This window comes from Parasteatoda tepidariorum, chromosome 6, assembly GCF_043381705.1.
Source record: "Parasteatoda tepidariorum isolate YZ-2023 chromosome 6, CAS_Ptep_4.0, whole genome shotgun sequence".
In the NCBI taxonomy this organism is placed as follows: Eukaryota; Metazoa; Arthropoda; class Arachnida; order Araneae; family Theridiidae; genus Parasteatoda; species Parasteatoda tepidariorum.
In genome coordinates, this window is record NC_092209.1 from 72,277,834 (window position 1) to 72,294,710 (window position 16,877).

Here is a 16,877-nt window from a genome sequence, read left to right on the forward strand (position 1 = left end):
CAGGGGGCGCAGCTCACTAGTTTGTAATAAAACTTACACTTTTGGAACATCTTTCGTATGCATAAATGCTCAAAGTACCTATTTATAACATGTTTTTATATATAATTCTATGTATATTTGTGTTTGTAAATAAAGTAAACTTTAATGTTTAGGAACAAAAAAGGACAGTTTATTAACATCACAAAATGTCTCCAGCTCACCTCTTATCACAAATGTTTATCTATGTGTGTATATCATACAAAAATATGGATTTTTCTAACAAAATTGTATAAAAATGATTTTCAATTTTGCAATTTTTTTAAAAGACCTTTCCTTCCAATCCAGCATATGATTTGTTTATCACAAAAATGTTTGTTTTGTTTTTTAAATTTCAAGCCCTTTATTTATCTTCAATAGATGGTCTTTCTTTTTTTTCTTTACTGGAGTTGAACTGTAAAAAAAAAAGTTGTTAGAAAATTTTCATAGTAAAAATATTTGTCATTTTTATGAAATTTCTGGTTGCTTTGCTTACTTTTAAGTTGAGATTTATGCAGATGCAGAAGCTTCAGCACCAGCGGGAGGAGTGATTTTAATGTCACAGATCTGTAAAAAATAAAATATTTTTGAACTATAGAAAGAATGTAACAGAAAAGTAATGTAACTCGTAACAGCAATATGCTGACTAAGCAATTTTAAAGTACCAATCTGGCATGGTAATTTATCTCATAGTTCGAATAAAAATAAAATTATATGTTTTGATATTTATGTGCCAAAACTAACTATTCGTTAATTTTTTGGCTTATCATTTGTCTTTAGTAAACATACATTCATGATCATTTGTGCCACAATGCTACCTGGAATTCTGACATAAAAAATTACATTAGTTACTCAATAACAAACACATGTTAAGTATAATTTTGAAAACACTAAAAATTTCTGAGTTTTAAGCATGTTATGTCGTATTAACTTCTCATGCCAAGTCAATGGGTGAATTTTTTGGAGAAAAACTTTTCTGCATGTTTTAATTTCAAAACTTTCTGTTTAATGTCTCTTAATACTTTTAGGCATTAAATTTTATCATTCATTTATTTTTTAATGTTTAGTTTATTCAAAGAATATTTCTCTTAAACTTCTGCATAAATAAGCTTGTGTTTGATTCCTAGTTTTTAAATAGGTCGATTAGTTACCATTTTGAATTTAGTTATCTAAAGATTGTTTTGACTTTTAGGCGAAAAAAAATAATCAAAAAGTGTATGGAAATATATTAGTTAAAGGTCTGAAATAATATTTCATTAGTTATTTATACTTGAACACTCATTTTGGAGTAAAAAAATAAGTTATTTTGATATAACCCTGCATTACTAAATGAACCATACTTTGAAATTCGATTTTATATTGCAAGCTAAAAAGTCCTGATATTTACTTGTTACTGTATGCAGTTAGAACTTTTCTTTGATTAAGTGTAAAAGTTTAATATTTTTCATTCTGTCAAGATAATTTTGAAGCGATGTTTTTTCCTTGATGCATAGTAAATATCTTACCTTGGTAATGTGGTAATCCATGCATGCTTGGTACAATTGAACTTGAGGAATGTTGTTATCTGGGAAGTTTTCTTGCTGCAAAAGGAATTTGTGTATTTAGTTAACATAATATACTATAAATATATTTATTAAAACTTTATTTGATATTTAAGGTGTAAGATTCTTTTTTAGATCCACAAGTTTTTTCTTTTTTTATCATTCTACTCTTCTTTTTTTTTAAATAAAACTTTGTTGGGGATGTTGAAAAATAGCCGCATTGCCATAAATTTTCTATTCTGCACTTTTAAAATTTTAAATCCATGGATTGTTGAAAATTTGGATAGAGTGCTGATATTTTGGATTCTTTAAATGTTCCTTTTTAGAATAACTTTACAAAAATTAATGAGCAAAATGAAAGGTTTTGTCAATAAAGCTGAAGTTCGATGATCAGTTGTGTTATCTAAGTCTTTTATATTTATTATAATAGTTTTATGTCATATAACGAATCTTATTTAACTAAAACATTGTTATAAACATTCCAAAAAAATTTTTATGTTTTTCAAACGCTACATTTTCTGACTTATTTTACTATTAGTTATTCCTCGTTTCTCTTATAAATTATTATTTTATAGCTTTAGTTTGATACTCTTCATCACATGGAGTAGGACTTAAGTAAAAATGTGCTGTATTCAATAATAGTCTTTTGTATTGTTTCTTTTAAAATTTTATTTCATGCGTTTATCTTCTTTTTCTCAATATTATACCTGTGTATGTAAATTGCAAATAATTGTAAAAATATGTTTAACAATTTTTCAAAAGCATTCAATTATTGTGAATCAATTTCGTTTCAGGAAGTATACTTACTGCTTCTTTGCTGCATTCATCATGTTTAGACAGGATCTGGTCTTGAGGCTAAAAATAAAATTATGTAAAATTACTTTAAAAAGGAAAAATATACATTAATTAAATTATGAAATAAATATGTATAAACTCTTTCCCTGTTATTTCTTATTAAAAAAAATTTTTTAAATGGCTAATCTTTAATGCAACAAATATTTTAAATCTAACTTCGTAGTTGTTTTAGAGTTTTGCTTTGATTCATATTTTACAAAAAACAATTTCTTGTTAGATAAAAAATAGCTTCATCTTTTTTTTTTCCAAACAGTTTTGATAAAATCAAATTTGAAATGCAATTAACTCTTACTTCATTTACCCAATAAAAAATTTGATATTCATTATTAGTATTAGACAAAGAACCACTGTTAGTATATTTCATTGTTTATTGTGTTCATTAGTTACATCATAATCAATGAAATTTGGTCTATGATATTTTAGATAGGAAGCATAGCTATTCTGAACATAGTAACTAGTGCAAGTGAATCAATTTTAGAGTAAGAATAAAATTTAAAAAAAGTGCAATTGTATTGTTACAGCTCATGTCTATTTTTTCCAGACATAGAATAGTTCAAGAATTTAGGATATTTTGGAAAAAATGGAGCGATTCAATATGCTAGTACTGTTACTGAATTAAGTGTGATAACCAAATAGCCATTTTAAAGGGTCGTCTGTTATTTACTTGCAATTGATTTTTCAAATTGTTTATTTTTGGGACTTATTTACTATGAAGAAAAAAGGAGAATTTGCTCATTGTGCCAACCTTGCTTAGTAAAATAGTTGAAAAAATGTTTATAAAATTCTGAGTAATCATCAAATTTTTTTTTTTAAATTATTTCATTTTCATAGCATACTTTTCTATAAAAATTCCATGTAGTAAACAGCAAAACAACATTTTGTTACGAGATTTTTAAAATATATCATACCTTCATGTTCTTGGATTGGATTTCTTTTCTGGCCCGGTTATAGTTGTATTTGTTGTCAGATCCAAACTGAAAAGTAAATTTGATTTAATCATTCACAGGTCAATAAGAAAAGAAAATTGCTACTTGAAAGACATAAAATTGTTCTTTAATGCTACAAAATATTTATTTTGAATACTTATTTGCATAAGATAAAGAATTACCCTATAATGAAATTCTTTTTTTAATTATTATTTTGTAAATATTTGTTTATAATTAATAGTAGTGTTCTCTCTCTCTCTTTTTGTTTTTAACTTTATATAAACTCCTGACTTATGCCAGTTCTACAAATTCAATTATTACTGTATTATTTTAAAATCTTCAAAGATGGCAAACATTACATTTTATCGATTGCTTACATATTATTTTTAATAAAATCTTAAAATTTCCTCAAGCATAATTAAGTCCTTTCCTTTAATTTCCCTCAAGCTTAACATAAATAAATATAAAATGAAACATGAAAGTTATTTGTGACAAAATGCCAACTGGACCGTAGTGGTCAGGGAGCTGACCTCTCATCAGAAAATTCCTGGGTTTGATTCCCAGACAAGGCATGGATGCTCTTTCATTCTTTGTACTCTCTGTCTTTACTGTGAGAGCAACGTTGGCCACCTAATATGGTGCCCCTATAAGAAAGCCCAACAAATCTGCCCTACTGATACTTGAATGTCGAGTATCAATTGGACGTTGGGGAAAAAATATAAATTATTCAAGTTAGGTTTTGGATAATTTTTCTTTTCAGCTTTATTGTTTTATTTCTGTGTATATACCAAATACAGGTAGTTAAATCCTTTGAAATTTGAACTAATCATTAAAACGTAATTTTGTCTTAATTATTGAAATCATTTATAATATTTCTTCTATAAATGATGTTTTAATTCATAGTTACATAATTTGTTTAAATCTGCTTTTTAAAGAAATAAAGTTTGTATTTAATTTTTGTTTCCTTAGCTGTCTCTTGAAAATGATACATTTCAAACTTCTGTAAAGTCTACTAATCTTAATACATTCTGATTATTATCTTTTTAACTTATTGTTAAAAACTGAGTGCATTGTATAACATCTGATAATTAATTATGAAAAGTGAGAGATCAAGATTTGGGCGTTTTGCAGAAGTTAGAATGCACAAAATTTGCAGTAGGTAGCATAACTTACCCATCCTTCAGTTTTCAATGCACAGGTGGTAATAGTTTCTCTGTGGGCATCGATTTGTTCCTGTTCAAAGAAAATTAATTATCACTTTAATACTATTTCAACACATTTTTAAAATACACTATAAATACCAACTCCATTAAAGCAAAAAGTTATAAACAACTAATTATGCATACAATGTGTACCACGATAATTGACGCCTTTAATGTGTATTTTTTAAATCCTTGTAAAAAATAAGTAATAAGAGTACTCATTAGAGGTCTCAAACAAATGGTTTGTCAGATTTTGAAAAACTTAAATCAAAATCGGTCAAATCATTAACAAGGAAGACAGGATAAAAACGATAGAAATTGATTGCCTTTAGAAGATGAGAAGAATTAAATTGCAGCTATAATCGAAACACATTCAAGTCTCATTAGGCAATCAAACTGGTTTTGTTTTTTCCCTCATTTAAATACGAATTTAAAAACTAACGTGTTTACTTTTTTAGATTTTAATTTTTTTTTAAATTTCTTAAAATTAATATTTTATTTCAGTTGACAAATTAAAGCCCACAGTAAATCTAAAAATGCTTAAGCTCCCAGGTTTTATTATTTTATTTATTTTTTGCATAAATTATTTTTAAACTTTCTTTTCTTTCAAATGGTAGCACGTATTAGGCATTTAATTGATGATTTTGGCCTAAAGGTTTAAAAAAATTTACAGACAATACGCAATTGTCGATTTTATTTAAAAATGGCACTTTATATGGAGGAACGAAAGTCAATTTTTCGAGAAAATGGTTCAATAAATTGAAAGATTACATAATAATTTCCAGTTTTAAAATAAGACTAATCATTATAAGTTGCGATAATTTTAATAGATAACCTTAAGTTATTTAAAATTCTGTTAGGAAATTCGATTTTTACGAATTGGATTATTTTCCTTATCCTTTTCATTTTTTAACTTCGTGAAAAATTAAGACAAATCAAGATTTTTTTTATTTGGTAACAAATCATTATGAATCGCGATAATTCTTCCTTTACTTTAACGTTAGATGACAGCAGTCATTCATAATAATGTTTCAATTTTTTAAATTATAGATTGCAATAAGACCTTAGGTCTAGTACTTTAAAAAATATAACTAATTTTACATGCGATTTTATTCATAGATGTGTGTCTGGAATTAATACAAAACCTGATATGAATTAATTCAGACTGATTTATGTAATAAGCGTCTGAATGTAACCTAATCTGAATTTTAACCTTGGCCTTGATGAATTCACTGAATATATAATCCTAAATCCCACACTGCAGAAGACGGAACAATTTAAGATAACAATAAAGACAAGGGGATAAGTTAAACACGATACAAATTATCTACACGACATCGTCACTCGTGTATTCTAAATTAATGTTATTCCAAGGTTACTGTTGTTCTATCTTCGCCTTGAGCAAAGCACTGTTTCCAATGTTAAGTTAATATGTTACATTTTTTTCTTTTATTAATTCTGAACTTATATGTATGAAGTTATTTTAAATGTATTTATTGTGTCGGATTTCTCTGGAAAAAAAACGATACAGTTAAATCTTAAAATTCGATTATTTTTTTTTCCTTGAATATTTTTAAGATCTCGATATTTTTAAACTATACTTCTGATATAAATTACATAGCATTAGGAAGAACAAATACAATCTATCCTTTTTTGTTTCAATGATTATTTATTAAAAAGTATTGCATAGTTTAAACAGCTTTCTAATAATTTTTTTTCGAGTTTCAAAATAGAAACCGAAATACACTAAAAAAATTCCATTGTTAATTTTTATCATTCGTAAAAATTACACTTGCTTTAGGGATGAAAAAAAAAATTTCTTTTTCAAAATTTTCAATAATAGTTGAGCTAAAAATCCCCAAACACTTAAGCATTAGGGAGAAAAGAAATTATAAATTAGGGAGTTTTTGTTTTCTTGACATTAGCAGGCATATTGAAGGTGCTCAAGCTTCCAACCGTTATTGAATTAAGTTATTAATAAATGTTTACAAAAAAATTTTCAACTATAAAAAGATTTTTTTTTTCGAACGCAGCAAAATAAAATTTATCAAACGCCTAAGTTGTGATTTACCAGTGCTGAGATCTGAGACTTCATCAGCTTGACTTCATATTTTTCATACTTAATGACATGGAACTGAAGTTGAAGTAAGTAATGCAATTGTCACTCAATTGCAATATTTATGGAAATTCTGTGTTCACAAGATAATTATTTTAATTCCGCGTTGCTTAAATTTGGCATGATTGACCTGGTAAGGCATAGGCGTTACATGCGTAATCGCTAATCACTGCAGTGATCTTAATAGCTGAGGCATTTATCAAATTATCGCCTAGCAAGACTGGAAATAGAGGGTGGACTAATCCTGGCGATAAAAAATATTTTTAAGCCGATTTGTGCAAGATACACACCGCATAGAAAACATGACAATAATACGAAAGGGCTTGTGGTTACATAATAAGTCTCCTTTTCTCCATACGTGGCATTTTTATATGACTGTTCCTTAGTATTGTTTCCAAACAAGTACTATAAAATGTTCAGAATTTCCACTAGATAACAGCATTATACACATAAAAATTTATCTTTAAAACTTCATCAAAATCGAGGTGTCGATTCACTCACACCCTATCACCGTTTTCCACCTGATTGGTGAGAATATATTTCACGAATCAGATTCTCATCCTCCTTCGACTGCGATAGGAGGTGAGTGAATCGCATGCAGCGAGAATGGCGCTTTAGAAGTCTCCATTAATTGAAAANACAAAACCTGATATGAATTAATTCAGACTGATTTATGTAATAAGCGTCTGAATGTAACCTAATCTGAATTTTAACCTTGGCCTTGATGAATTCACTGAATATATAATCCTAAATCCCACACTGCAGAAGACGGAACAATTTAAGATAACAATAAAGACAAGGGGATAAGTTAAACACGATACAAATTATCTACACGACATCGTCACTCGTGTATTCTAAATTAATGTTATTCCAAGGTTACTGTTGTTCTATCTTCGCCTTGAGCAGAGCACTGTTTCCAATGTTAATTTGCATGTTAAGTTAATATGTTACATTTTTTTCTTTTATTAATTCTGAACTTATATGTATGAAGTTATTTTAAATGTATTTATTGTGTCGGATTTCTCTGGAAAGAAAAACGATACAGTTAAGTCTTAAAATTCGATATTTTTTTTCCTTCTCAAAAGGAATGTTTCTAACTATACTTCTGATATAAATTACATTGGTAGAAGGTATATCCTTCTCAAATACAATCTATTATTTTTTGTTTCAATGACTATTTATTAAATAGCTTAAAACTGCTTTCTAATATTTTTTTTCTAGTTTCAAAATAGGAACCGAAACACACTAAAAAAAAATTCCCATTGTTAATTTTTATCGTTCGTAAAAATTACACTTATTTTAAGGCGGTGAAATTGCCTCTTTCAAAATTTTCCCTAATAATTTCGCTAAAAATCCCCAAACAGTTTTGCGTTAGGGAGAAAAGAAATTATAAAATAGGAAGTATTTTTTTTTTTATCTTCTTGACATTGGCAGGCATATTGAAGGTGCTCAAACTTCCAACCGTTATTGAATTAAGTTATTAATAAATGTTTACAAAAAGATTTTTTTTTCGAACGCAACAAAATAAAATTTATCAAACACCTTAAGTTGTGATTTACCAGAGCTGAAATCTGAGATTTCATCAGCTTGACTTAATATCTTTCATATTTAACGACTTGGAACTAAAGTTGAAGCAAGTAATGCAATCGTCATTCAATTGCAATATTTTATGGAAATTCTGTGTTCACAAGATAATTACTATAATTCCGCGTTACTTAAATTTGGCATGATTGACCTGGTAAGGCATAGGCGTTACATGCGTAATCGATAATCACTGCAGTGATCTTAATAGCTGAAATATTTATCAAATTATCGCCTAGCAAAACTAGAAATATATATAAACCGCTTTGTATTTATTTGTGCAAGCTGCAAAACAGCATGGAAAACATGACGATAATAGGAAAGGCCTTGCGGTTACATAATGATAAACCTCTTTTTCTTTATACGTGGCATTTTTACATGACTGTTCCTTAGTATTGTTTCCAGATAAGTAATATAAAAATATTCAGAATTTCCACAAGATAACAGCATTATACACATAAAAATATATCGTTAAAACTACATCAGAATCAAGGTGTCGATTCGCTCACCCCCTATCACCGTTGAACATTTTTTCCGGAATATATTTCACGAATTAGATTCTCCCTCGACGGCGATAGGAGGTGAGTGAATCGCATACAGTGAGAATGGCTCTTTTTAAGCGCTACCGTTAATTGAAAATCCAAAACAAGTTTTAATATTTTCAATCCCTCAGTAAAAACTCGATAGATTTCGACAACGGTTTTGTTTTTTCCTCACTGAAATATTGATTTGCGACCCTACGACTGTTTACTTTGTTTAAAAAAGAACTTCCAGCTATGTAGTAAGGGCGGCCATTAGAAGAACATCCCGCGTTCAGTTATTTTTCAATAAAAGTAGATGCAAGTTATTTCTATATAGTTCATATATCCCCAAAACTAATTTCACGTTACTTCTTGCACAAGAAATGAGAATTTAAAATTTACTAATACCTTAGTATTTTTTAAATTCATCATTAATTTAGCAGTCTGCTGTGAGGTTGTACATTGTAGGTAAATATGTTATGGTAATAAGTTTAATTCTTACCTGTGTAAGGCTTGCACCTTCAGCAGGGGGTGGGTTTTTGTCTAAACATTGTTGAATGACTTCCCCTTTTGCTCTCTAATTGAAAAAGAAAAGTATTTTTATATATAACAATTCAAAAAACAACTGCGTTAATACGTAACTTAATAGTTCAAATCAACATTTGCAATTGTATGTTTTAGTGTAATCAAAGCTATGTGATATGACCTCTTTCATTACATTGTTTTTGTACCATTAATTTTTTTTTTTAAATTTCATATTTTTACAATATCAGGTTGCTTATACTTTTGGTAAATTTCAAAGTTAAACAAGAATCACTAGTTATTATTCTCGTGGACTGCTCCTAATATTTTTCTTAAGGTTTTTCGTTCAAAGGTCAGTAATTCTTTTCGTGCAATTTGTTTACTACCTAGGGATTCAGTCCCATAAACCAGAATATGTCGAATTAGTGTTTCATAGGTGTTAATTTAGAAAGAAAAAAAAAGCTTGCAAATCGAGATTTTAGTTGGTTTTTAAGGCTATGATGGCATTTATTTGGTATGGTAGGCCTCTTGTTTATCTCGACAGGCAAACCATCATTATACTTTGTCGCAAATTTAGAAAAAACCATTAACTTTATTGAGAGAATCTGTTTGCATATAAGTGGACGCCAAGTTAATGCCAAGCTCTCAGTGCGAACACGTATTAACATCGCCAACTCTCATTTAAATATTGTTTTTTGCAGGCGATTTTCTTCTGCAGCCAAACAAAAGTAAAAATTCTCTATATCTTTATTTGTATCTATAACTTCATTTTTTAAAGGTATGACAGCATAAGACTCGCCATTTTTAGTGGTCCAATCAAATCCAATGTTCATGTAACGACATGTAATTGTATCTTTATTCAAGAACGAATGTTCTCCTTAGTTATGGAAATATGTCGCTAGGATCTATTATAGTCTAATATGACAACGAATCTATAACCTTTTTTTTAAAATAATTCTATGATAGTTATCGTAAATGGTAGCACGCGAATTAAATTTCTGTCTGACATGGTTAGCTTTTCAAAGTTTTTATATTGTTTTTGAAAGCAAATTTGTATAATTTGATAGCGAAATAATGCAGTTGCAGATGATCACTTAAATCATATATTACAATGGTATTTTCTTAACTTGCAAGGGAGTATAGTAATAGTGACGTTTATTCCATATGTTCAACATTATTTTTCGTTAACTTATTTTGAAATTTGATCTGAATGATAACTTTTATTTTGAATGGGTTTAATTTATCCAAATTTTGTATTGATTTTTATAAATGCTACTAATATTTCATAAAATGTTTACAATGGTTTTATGATTTAAAACAATACATTAATCCAAATTAAATAAAAAAAATTTCATTTTAAGTGTTGACCAATAGTATCTTACCTGTTCTTGTTGTGATGGCTGTAGTTCTGGACATTTTCCCCAGTTTACTTCCTGCAAAAATTTAAAAAAATTGGTAAAATAAAATAAATCAAACATCGAAAATATAGAATACATAACTAATACAAACAAATTTCAAGCTATTCTAGACTTTAGATTTTTTTTTTTTATGCTCTATCAATGTGAGATTTTGATGCTCACACTTCCAATAATGTTGCGAAAATTTAAAAAAAAAATTGTGATCGTTGACTGGACTACTATACCAAAAGTTTCAGATTCACTAGTTTTTATTATTTATTTGTAAAGTGATTTTATGATTTATTAGTACACCCATTCCCTGATCAGCTATTGCCTGGATTCATTATTTCGTTGGTTCTTAAATTCGTTTCGTTCGTACTTTTCTCCTTTTATTCACTGGCTAGCCATGTAAGACATTATAGTAACGTTTGCTATAGTTACGCAAACATATGAATAATATGCTTTAATCTAAAAAATTAAGTGCATGTAAATGAAACTATTTAAACATAAAGGTCAAATTTTTCAAGTATGAAACTGCTTAATTCCTTCATTAAAAATTTTCGATTCAAAAGTTTTTCTCACCATTCCATGAATAACTATTCAGTATATACAGTGTGATTTTTCGTTTGCCACGTGTAATTTTTCGAATATTTTTACTAATATTTGTGTTTCTTTCATTTCAGTCATGTGTAGGTTTTTTTTAAAATTCATTTCTTTTTATTTATTTTTTAGCTCAATTTACTCAATAAAAAATCTCATCCCAATTTAATACAAAATATTTTTTTTTTTTTCAAATTTTCAGACACCATTTTCCTCAATCAATATTAATCACATTTATTTTTAAACTGCCCTTTTTTAGGACGGTCAGAAATTGGCACAAAATTACAATGCAGAGGTGCCAAGCTTATTGTATCTGTGTTACAGGCTGCCAAACCAGTTACTAGTCATTTAAAAAATAACCAGATTTGATTTATTTACTTAAAAAAATATTCTTAATGCAGCAGGGAGGATCTGTTTTTGTATCTATTTCAACCTACATCCAACTGGTTTAAAATTTTTTTCTTAACACATTACTTCAAAAGAGAAAAATATGAAAAAGCTTTTTGCATTTGCATTTTAAAACTAGTTTCACTCGAAGGTCAGAGTAATTTGAAATAACGGTTGATTAAACGGAAAGGGTTATTGATTTCTTGGCGTGATTAATAGACCGGCTCAATGCCAAAGATAAGTGGGACGCTAAAATAATTTTTTTTCTCTATAGTCTTTTACATAACTAGTTCAAAAATTTCTCTTTTTTAGGGTTTGTTATTCTTAGAAGTCTTAAGCACTTCATAAATTATTTGTTACTTTTATACTATTATTAATTCGTAAAAATAACTGTTTCTAAATAAACTTTTCAGTAATTAATGTTTTAGGATACAGCGAAATGTAGAAATTGAATGATAATTTAGATATATCTTTCTATAATATGTAAAAGATAATATGTCAAAATGTATCCTAAAAATATTTGAAAGACTAAATTAAAACATACAGTATGTAAATACCCTGAAACCTAATAAAAATACTACACAGAAAGAAAAACACTTTGGAAAACCTTCATGACTTAAGTGTTCGGCACTTTATTAATTAATGAAATGTATGCTTCAAACACTTCGGTAATTAGTTTTAATTTTTACATCAATATTAATTAATAAAAACAGCTTTTTTGAAAATGAGTTTTTGTTAATAATTGTTTGGAGTACATAAATGGCAAACATTGATATTTTTCTTTACAACATGTAAGCAGTCTGAAAATTTATAAAAATATATAGAATAATAGAAAATTATATAAGCATAGAATAAATTATATAGAATATAATTATCTATTAAATCTATCAATATACAACTCCGTAAAAGACAAGGGAATTCCCGGATCAAGTATTGGGAGAAACTTGCCTTCATGGAAGACTTTTTTTTTTNATAACTTTTGCTCAATAAACTTTTCACTAATTAATGTTTTAGGGTACAACGAAATGCAGATATTGAATGTTAAGTTAGATATATCTTTCTATAATATGTCAATAACAAGATAGTCTGTCAAAATGTATACTAAAAATATTAATTTAATAATAAAAATATTAAAATTAAAAATATTAATTAAATTAATTAAGATTAATTTAAAATATACAGTATATGAGTGTCTTAAAACCTAATGAAAATACTACATTGAAGGAAAACCAATCAGGAAAACCTTCATGACTTAAATGTTCGGCACTTTATTAATTGATTAACGAAATGTATGCTTCAAACACTTCGTTAATTAGTTTTAAATTTTACATCAATATTAATTAATAAAAACAGCTTTTTTGTAAAATAAGTTTTTGTTATTGATTGTTTGGAGTACATAAATGGAAACATTGAATGATAATTTTGATATTTCTCTCTGCAGCATGTAAGCAGTCTAAAAATTTATAAAAATATGTTCCAAAAATATATAGAATAATAGGAAATTATATAAGCATAGAATAAATTATATAGAATATAATTATCTATTAAATCTATCAACATATAACTCCATAGCAACGGTGTTCTAACCCATGATACGCCTAGCACTTAGGATATTTCTTGAGGATAGAAGATAGTTTCTTAGAGGCTTGTAAATGACATTGTGTTTTTTAATGAGCAAACACAATATCTTCAAATATAAATCGTTAGTTACTTCAAACTTTGAATGACAAAAAGTAATTTGTTGCTCTGCTAGTGCCTTTTAAAACTGTTACATTAAAAATATATAATTAAAAAAGTGAGGGAATATTTTTGGTGAATTTATTAATGAAATGATTGGGCAAAAAGACTCTTTTTAGTATGCTGTCATAAAATCCAATGTACGCTTGGCCTTATTTTACATTACACAAATTATTGATAATAGCTACATAAAAATATTGAGATGTTTTATTTAACTGTGGCATATAACTATTAAAATTTCCTCAACTACATATTATGTCTTCTTCAATCATAAAAATTTTGTTAGAGCGTAAAATTATTATTCCCGCAATGTATTAAGTGAATGACAGTTTAGGAAATATATTACAGTTTATATTACAATATGCAAATGTTTGTCTGATCTATTTCCGAAATATCGTCCTTCCTTTTTGTTTCCTGGCAAATCGTAACACCTTCCTTGAGATTTAAACAAATCGAAGTTTTCGCAGACTGACTATTTAGGTCAGTTAATCACTAGCTGGAACCGTGATCGCAGAGCGTTGCGGTTTAAGTCGCGGAAACTGTCTTAGTGGTACAAGTGAAAATGAGCTTTCTACTCTTGGAATTAAAAATTAAAAAAAACTTGCTGATTTTTTTTTAATTTGATGAAAAAGATAAAAACGATGCGCTCTATTGGTAGGAAACATACTGAGGTTAAAAAGCCGTGAAGTTTTGAAGGATAATTAAGTAAATAAGCAAAAGCTAGTCAGCTTTCAATTTCTTTAAAAAAAAATTAAAATGTAGAAGGAAAACGATTTTTGTTTTTTAGAATTTCAGAAAATTATTAAATTATTTATTAGAAAATTAAAGAATTTAGAAAATTAGAATTTTTTTTTCACTGTTAACTTAGTAAAAAATTAGCAAATTATGTAATTATAATCCTTTCAATTTAATTGTAAAAAATCTTCTCAATCGCAGTTTGTGCATTTTCATGATCATAATTTCATAAAAATATCCTCAACAGGAAAAAAAAAAGTTTTTTTTTAAAAATAAATTTTGATGTTTAGTGAATTTTTTTTATGCTCATGTGTCAAATGATTTTAAATGTAATTCCAATTCTAAAGTAATCAATTTTAGAACGAATTCTTTAATCAATATTCACTAATGCAACACTATGAACTGTAGTACTATATTGTATTGCAACACTATGAAGGAATTGTCGGAAACATTGCAAATTAAATAATAAATATTAAATAATGTTTAATGTTTTAGAAAAATATTTTCACACCTTCTATAGTATTTCACGTGAACTATGGTGATTGCGGAATTAAATTTTGATTTTAATAGCTAAGAAATCTTAAATTTTGCATTCAATATTCTGTGAAGTTCGTATTAAGAGATTTTTTTGCAGTTCTCAATCCTCACAAACACAATAATCTAGTTTGTATATTAAGCTGTTTAAAATATGACTCTGTATAACATGATTCTGCTTACAATTCGATTCTGTGTGATAAAAAATAAACTTTAAAATATATATTTTACTATAAAAAGTTTATTATTTATATATATAAATTATTTCTTTATTTTTAATAATTTCATCAATTCTCGAAACTAAAAACATGAAAGGCACAACATCACAAAGCTATAAATCCAGCTTTTTGTATTTTTTTTACTTAAATTCAAGTCATATTAATGCTTGCAATTGTTTTTTTTTTTCGCAATTGCTAGAGAAAAATTAAACATTAGATTGACTATTTAAGTATATTATTATTAAAAAAATAAAAAGACTTAAAAATTTTTATAGTTTTCACATTTTTATTCATTTTCTAGTAGAATAAAATTATATAAAATCTTAGTTTTGCCATTTGAAAATTACTTGTCTCCCAAATATAGTCTAAAAAATATCCTAATTTTTTTTAAATTTTTGTAAGTTCTTTTGAAAAAAAAGCATTTCTGATTAAATTTGTTATTTTTTATCGTTTATTTTTTCCTCATATCACTTTTAAAAATCTTTTTTTCCTTTTTTTTCTAAAAAAAAATTTCTAATATTATCACTTGAAAATTTTAACATTACATAACTACACATTATAACTTTAGAAAAAACTTTTTCAAAATAATCTAGAAATTGCAAATTACAATTTCCTTTTTTACATTTTGTTTTTAAATTGTTACATAAAATAACTTATATTCGCATTTACCATTTTCAATTTTATTTCAATTTTATTTAAATATTCTGACTTAAAAACATCTTTCAATAAAATATCCTACATAATCGTTTGCAATTTTTAATTATCCTTGCTATCTAAATATATTTCAATATCCCGTATTATCGTTTGTAATTTCAATCATCTTAGCTGTTTTAATATATTTAAGTAACCCTATATTATCGTTTCAATTCTTAATTATCTTAGCTGTCTTAATATATTTAAATATCCTATATTATCGTTTCAATTCTCAATTATCTTTGCTGTCTTAATATATTTAAAAATCCTGTATTATCGTTTGAAAAATCCTGTATTATCGTTAGTAATTTTTAATTATCTTATCACATTCTGTCCTAAAAATATCTTTTAGTAAAACATTCTATTCTTTTTTTTTGTTGCCATTATGAATTTTCTTTGTACAATTTTTCTTAAAAATATCTATCAAAATAATATCCTTGTTTCTTGGTATTACTCACCGGAACAGCATCTTGGGCGAAAACACAAGCTACTAAACAGAGAATTATTAAACACCTCATGGTAAAAAGCAAGCTGTCGAAACAATTTTTCCAACTTAGGAAGAAAGGTTGAAAAAAGACACTAGAGTACCGAAACCAAAGTTGCTTCGTTTATATATTCAACCATCAGCCAACCGAGACATTTGAAGAGTCACGTGAACTTTGAACGTCATCAGGGCCAGTGACACGATGGACCAGAAAATTAAACGTTTTCTGTGTTGTTTTATAAAATAATAATTTTTTTTTCTGCTACGTTAACTCATCAACACGAATCTTACTACGTGTTATTTGGTTATTTGATAGGAATTTGTTTTTACGTGACATTAGCCATTTTGAAATTTCATTCTTTCCGGAAACTTAGAGTAACGTTTTGATTAATATATTAAGTTTCGGTGATTATGGCTTATATTAAAATATAAACAAATTTTTACATGTACGGATAATATGGATTTAGTTTCCTTAGTTTGTTAATTTATGCTATAATCAATCAATACCGTTTCTTAGTGCTGTATAAAAATAAGAAAATACTAATGCAGTCATATTTTGTGCAACAAATGATTCATTCTCAAAAAACTTTTACAATTCCAACTTTTAATTTCACTGACAAATAATTATTTTAGAATTTTTAATTTATTTTAACCTATAATTAATTTGTTTCATCAAATTTATTTAATGACAAACACGTTTTGTAGTTTTAGTGAATCAATTTATTTTCTGTTTTTTAATGGTAAAAAATTTCCATATTTTTGCTTCACATAAAAATATATAAACTAAATTGAACCTGAAATAAACATTCCACA

At 27.0% G+C, this 16,877-nt stretch overlaps 1 protein-coding gene across 2 annotated transcripts in view; it reads right to left on the bottom strand.

Annotated features, from left to right (window-relative positions):
* The window catches only part of LOC107448011 (uncharacterized), a 93,190-nt gene extending 76,993 nt beyond the window's left edge, over positions 1-16,197 (bottom strand). The window contains exons 1-9 of one of the 2 annotated variants that reach the window (XM_016063106.3): positions 16,039-16,197; positions 10,662-10,712; positions 9,260-9,334; positions 4,511-4,570; positions 3,320-3,385; positions 2,364-2,411; positions 1,521-1,595; positions 512-582; positions 148-430 (exon numbers count right to left, since the gene is read on the bottom strand). In XM_016063106.3, the coding sequence (XP_015918592.1) occupies positions 526-582; positions 1,521-1,595; positions 2,364-2,411; positions 3,320-3,385; positions 4,511-4,570; positions 9,260-9,334; positions 10,662-10,712; positions 16,039-16,098 (492 nt within the window). In that variant the 5' untranslated portion in view covers positions 16,099-16,197 and the 3' untranslated portion in view covers positions 148-430; positions 512-525. Of the gene's footprint in view, positions 1-147; positions 431-511; positions 583-1,520; positions 1,596-2,363; positions 2,412-3,319; positions 3,386-4,510; positions 4,571-9,259; positions 9,335-10,661; positions 10,713-16,038 lie in introns of those variants that run through there. The other variant, XM_071182604.1, reaches the window with a different exon arrangement.
* Between the last annotated feature and the right edge of the window lie 680 nt (positions 16,198-16,877).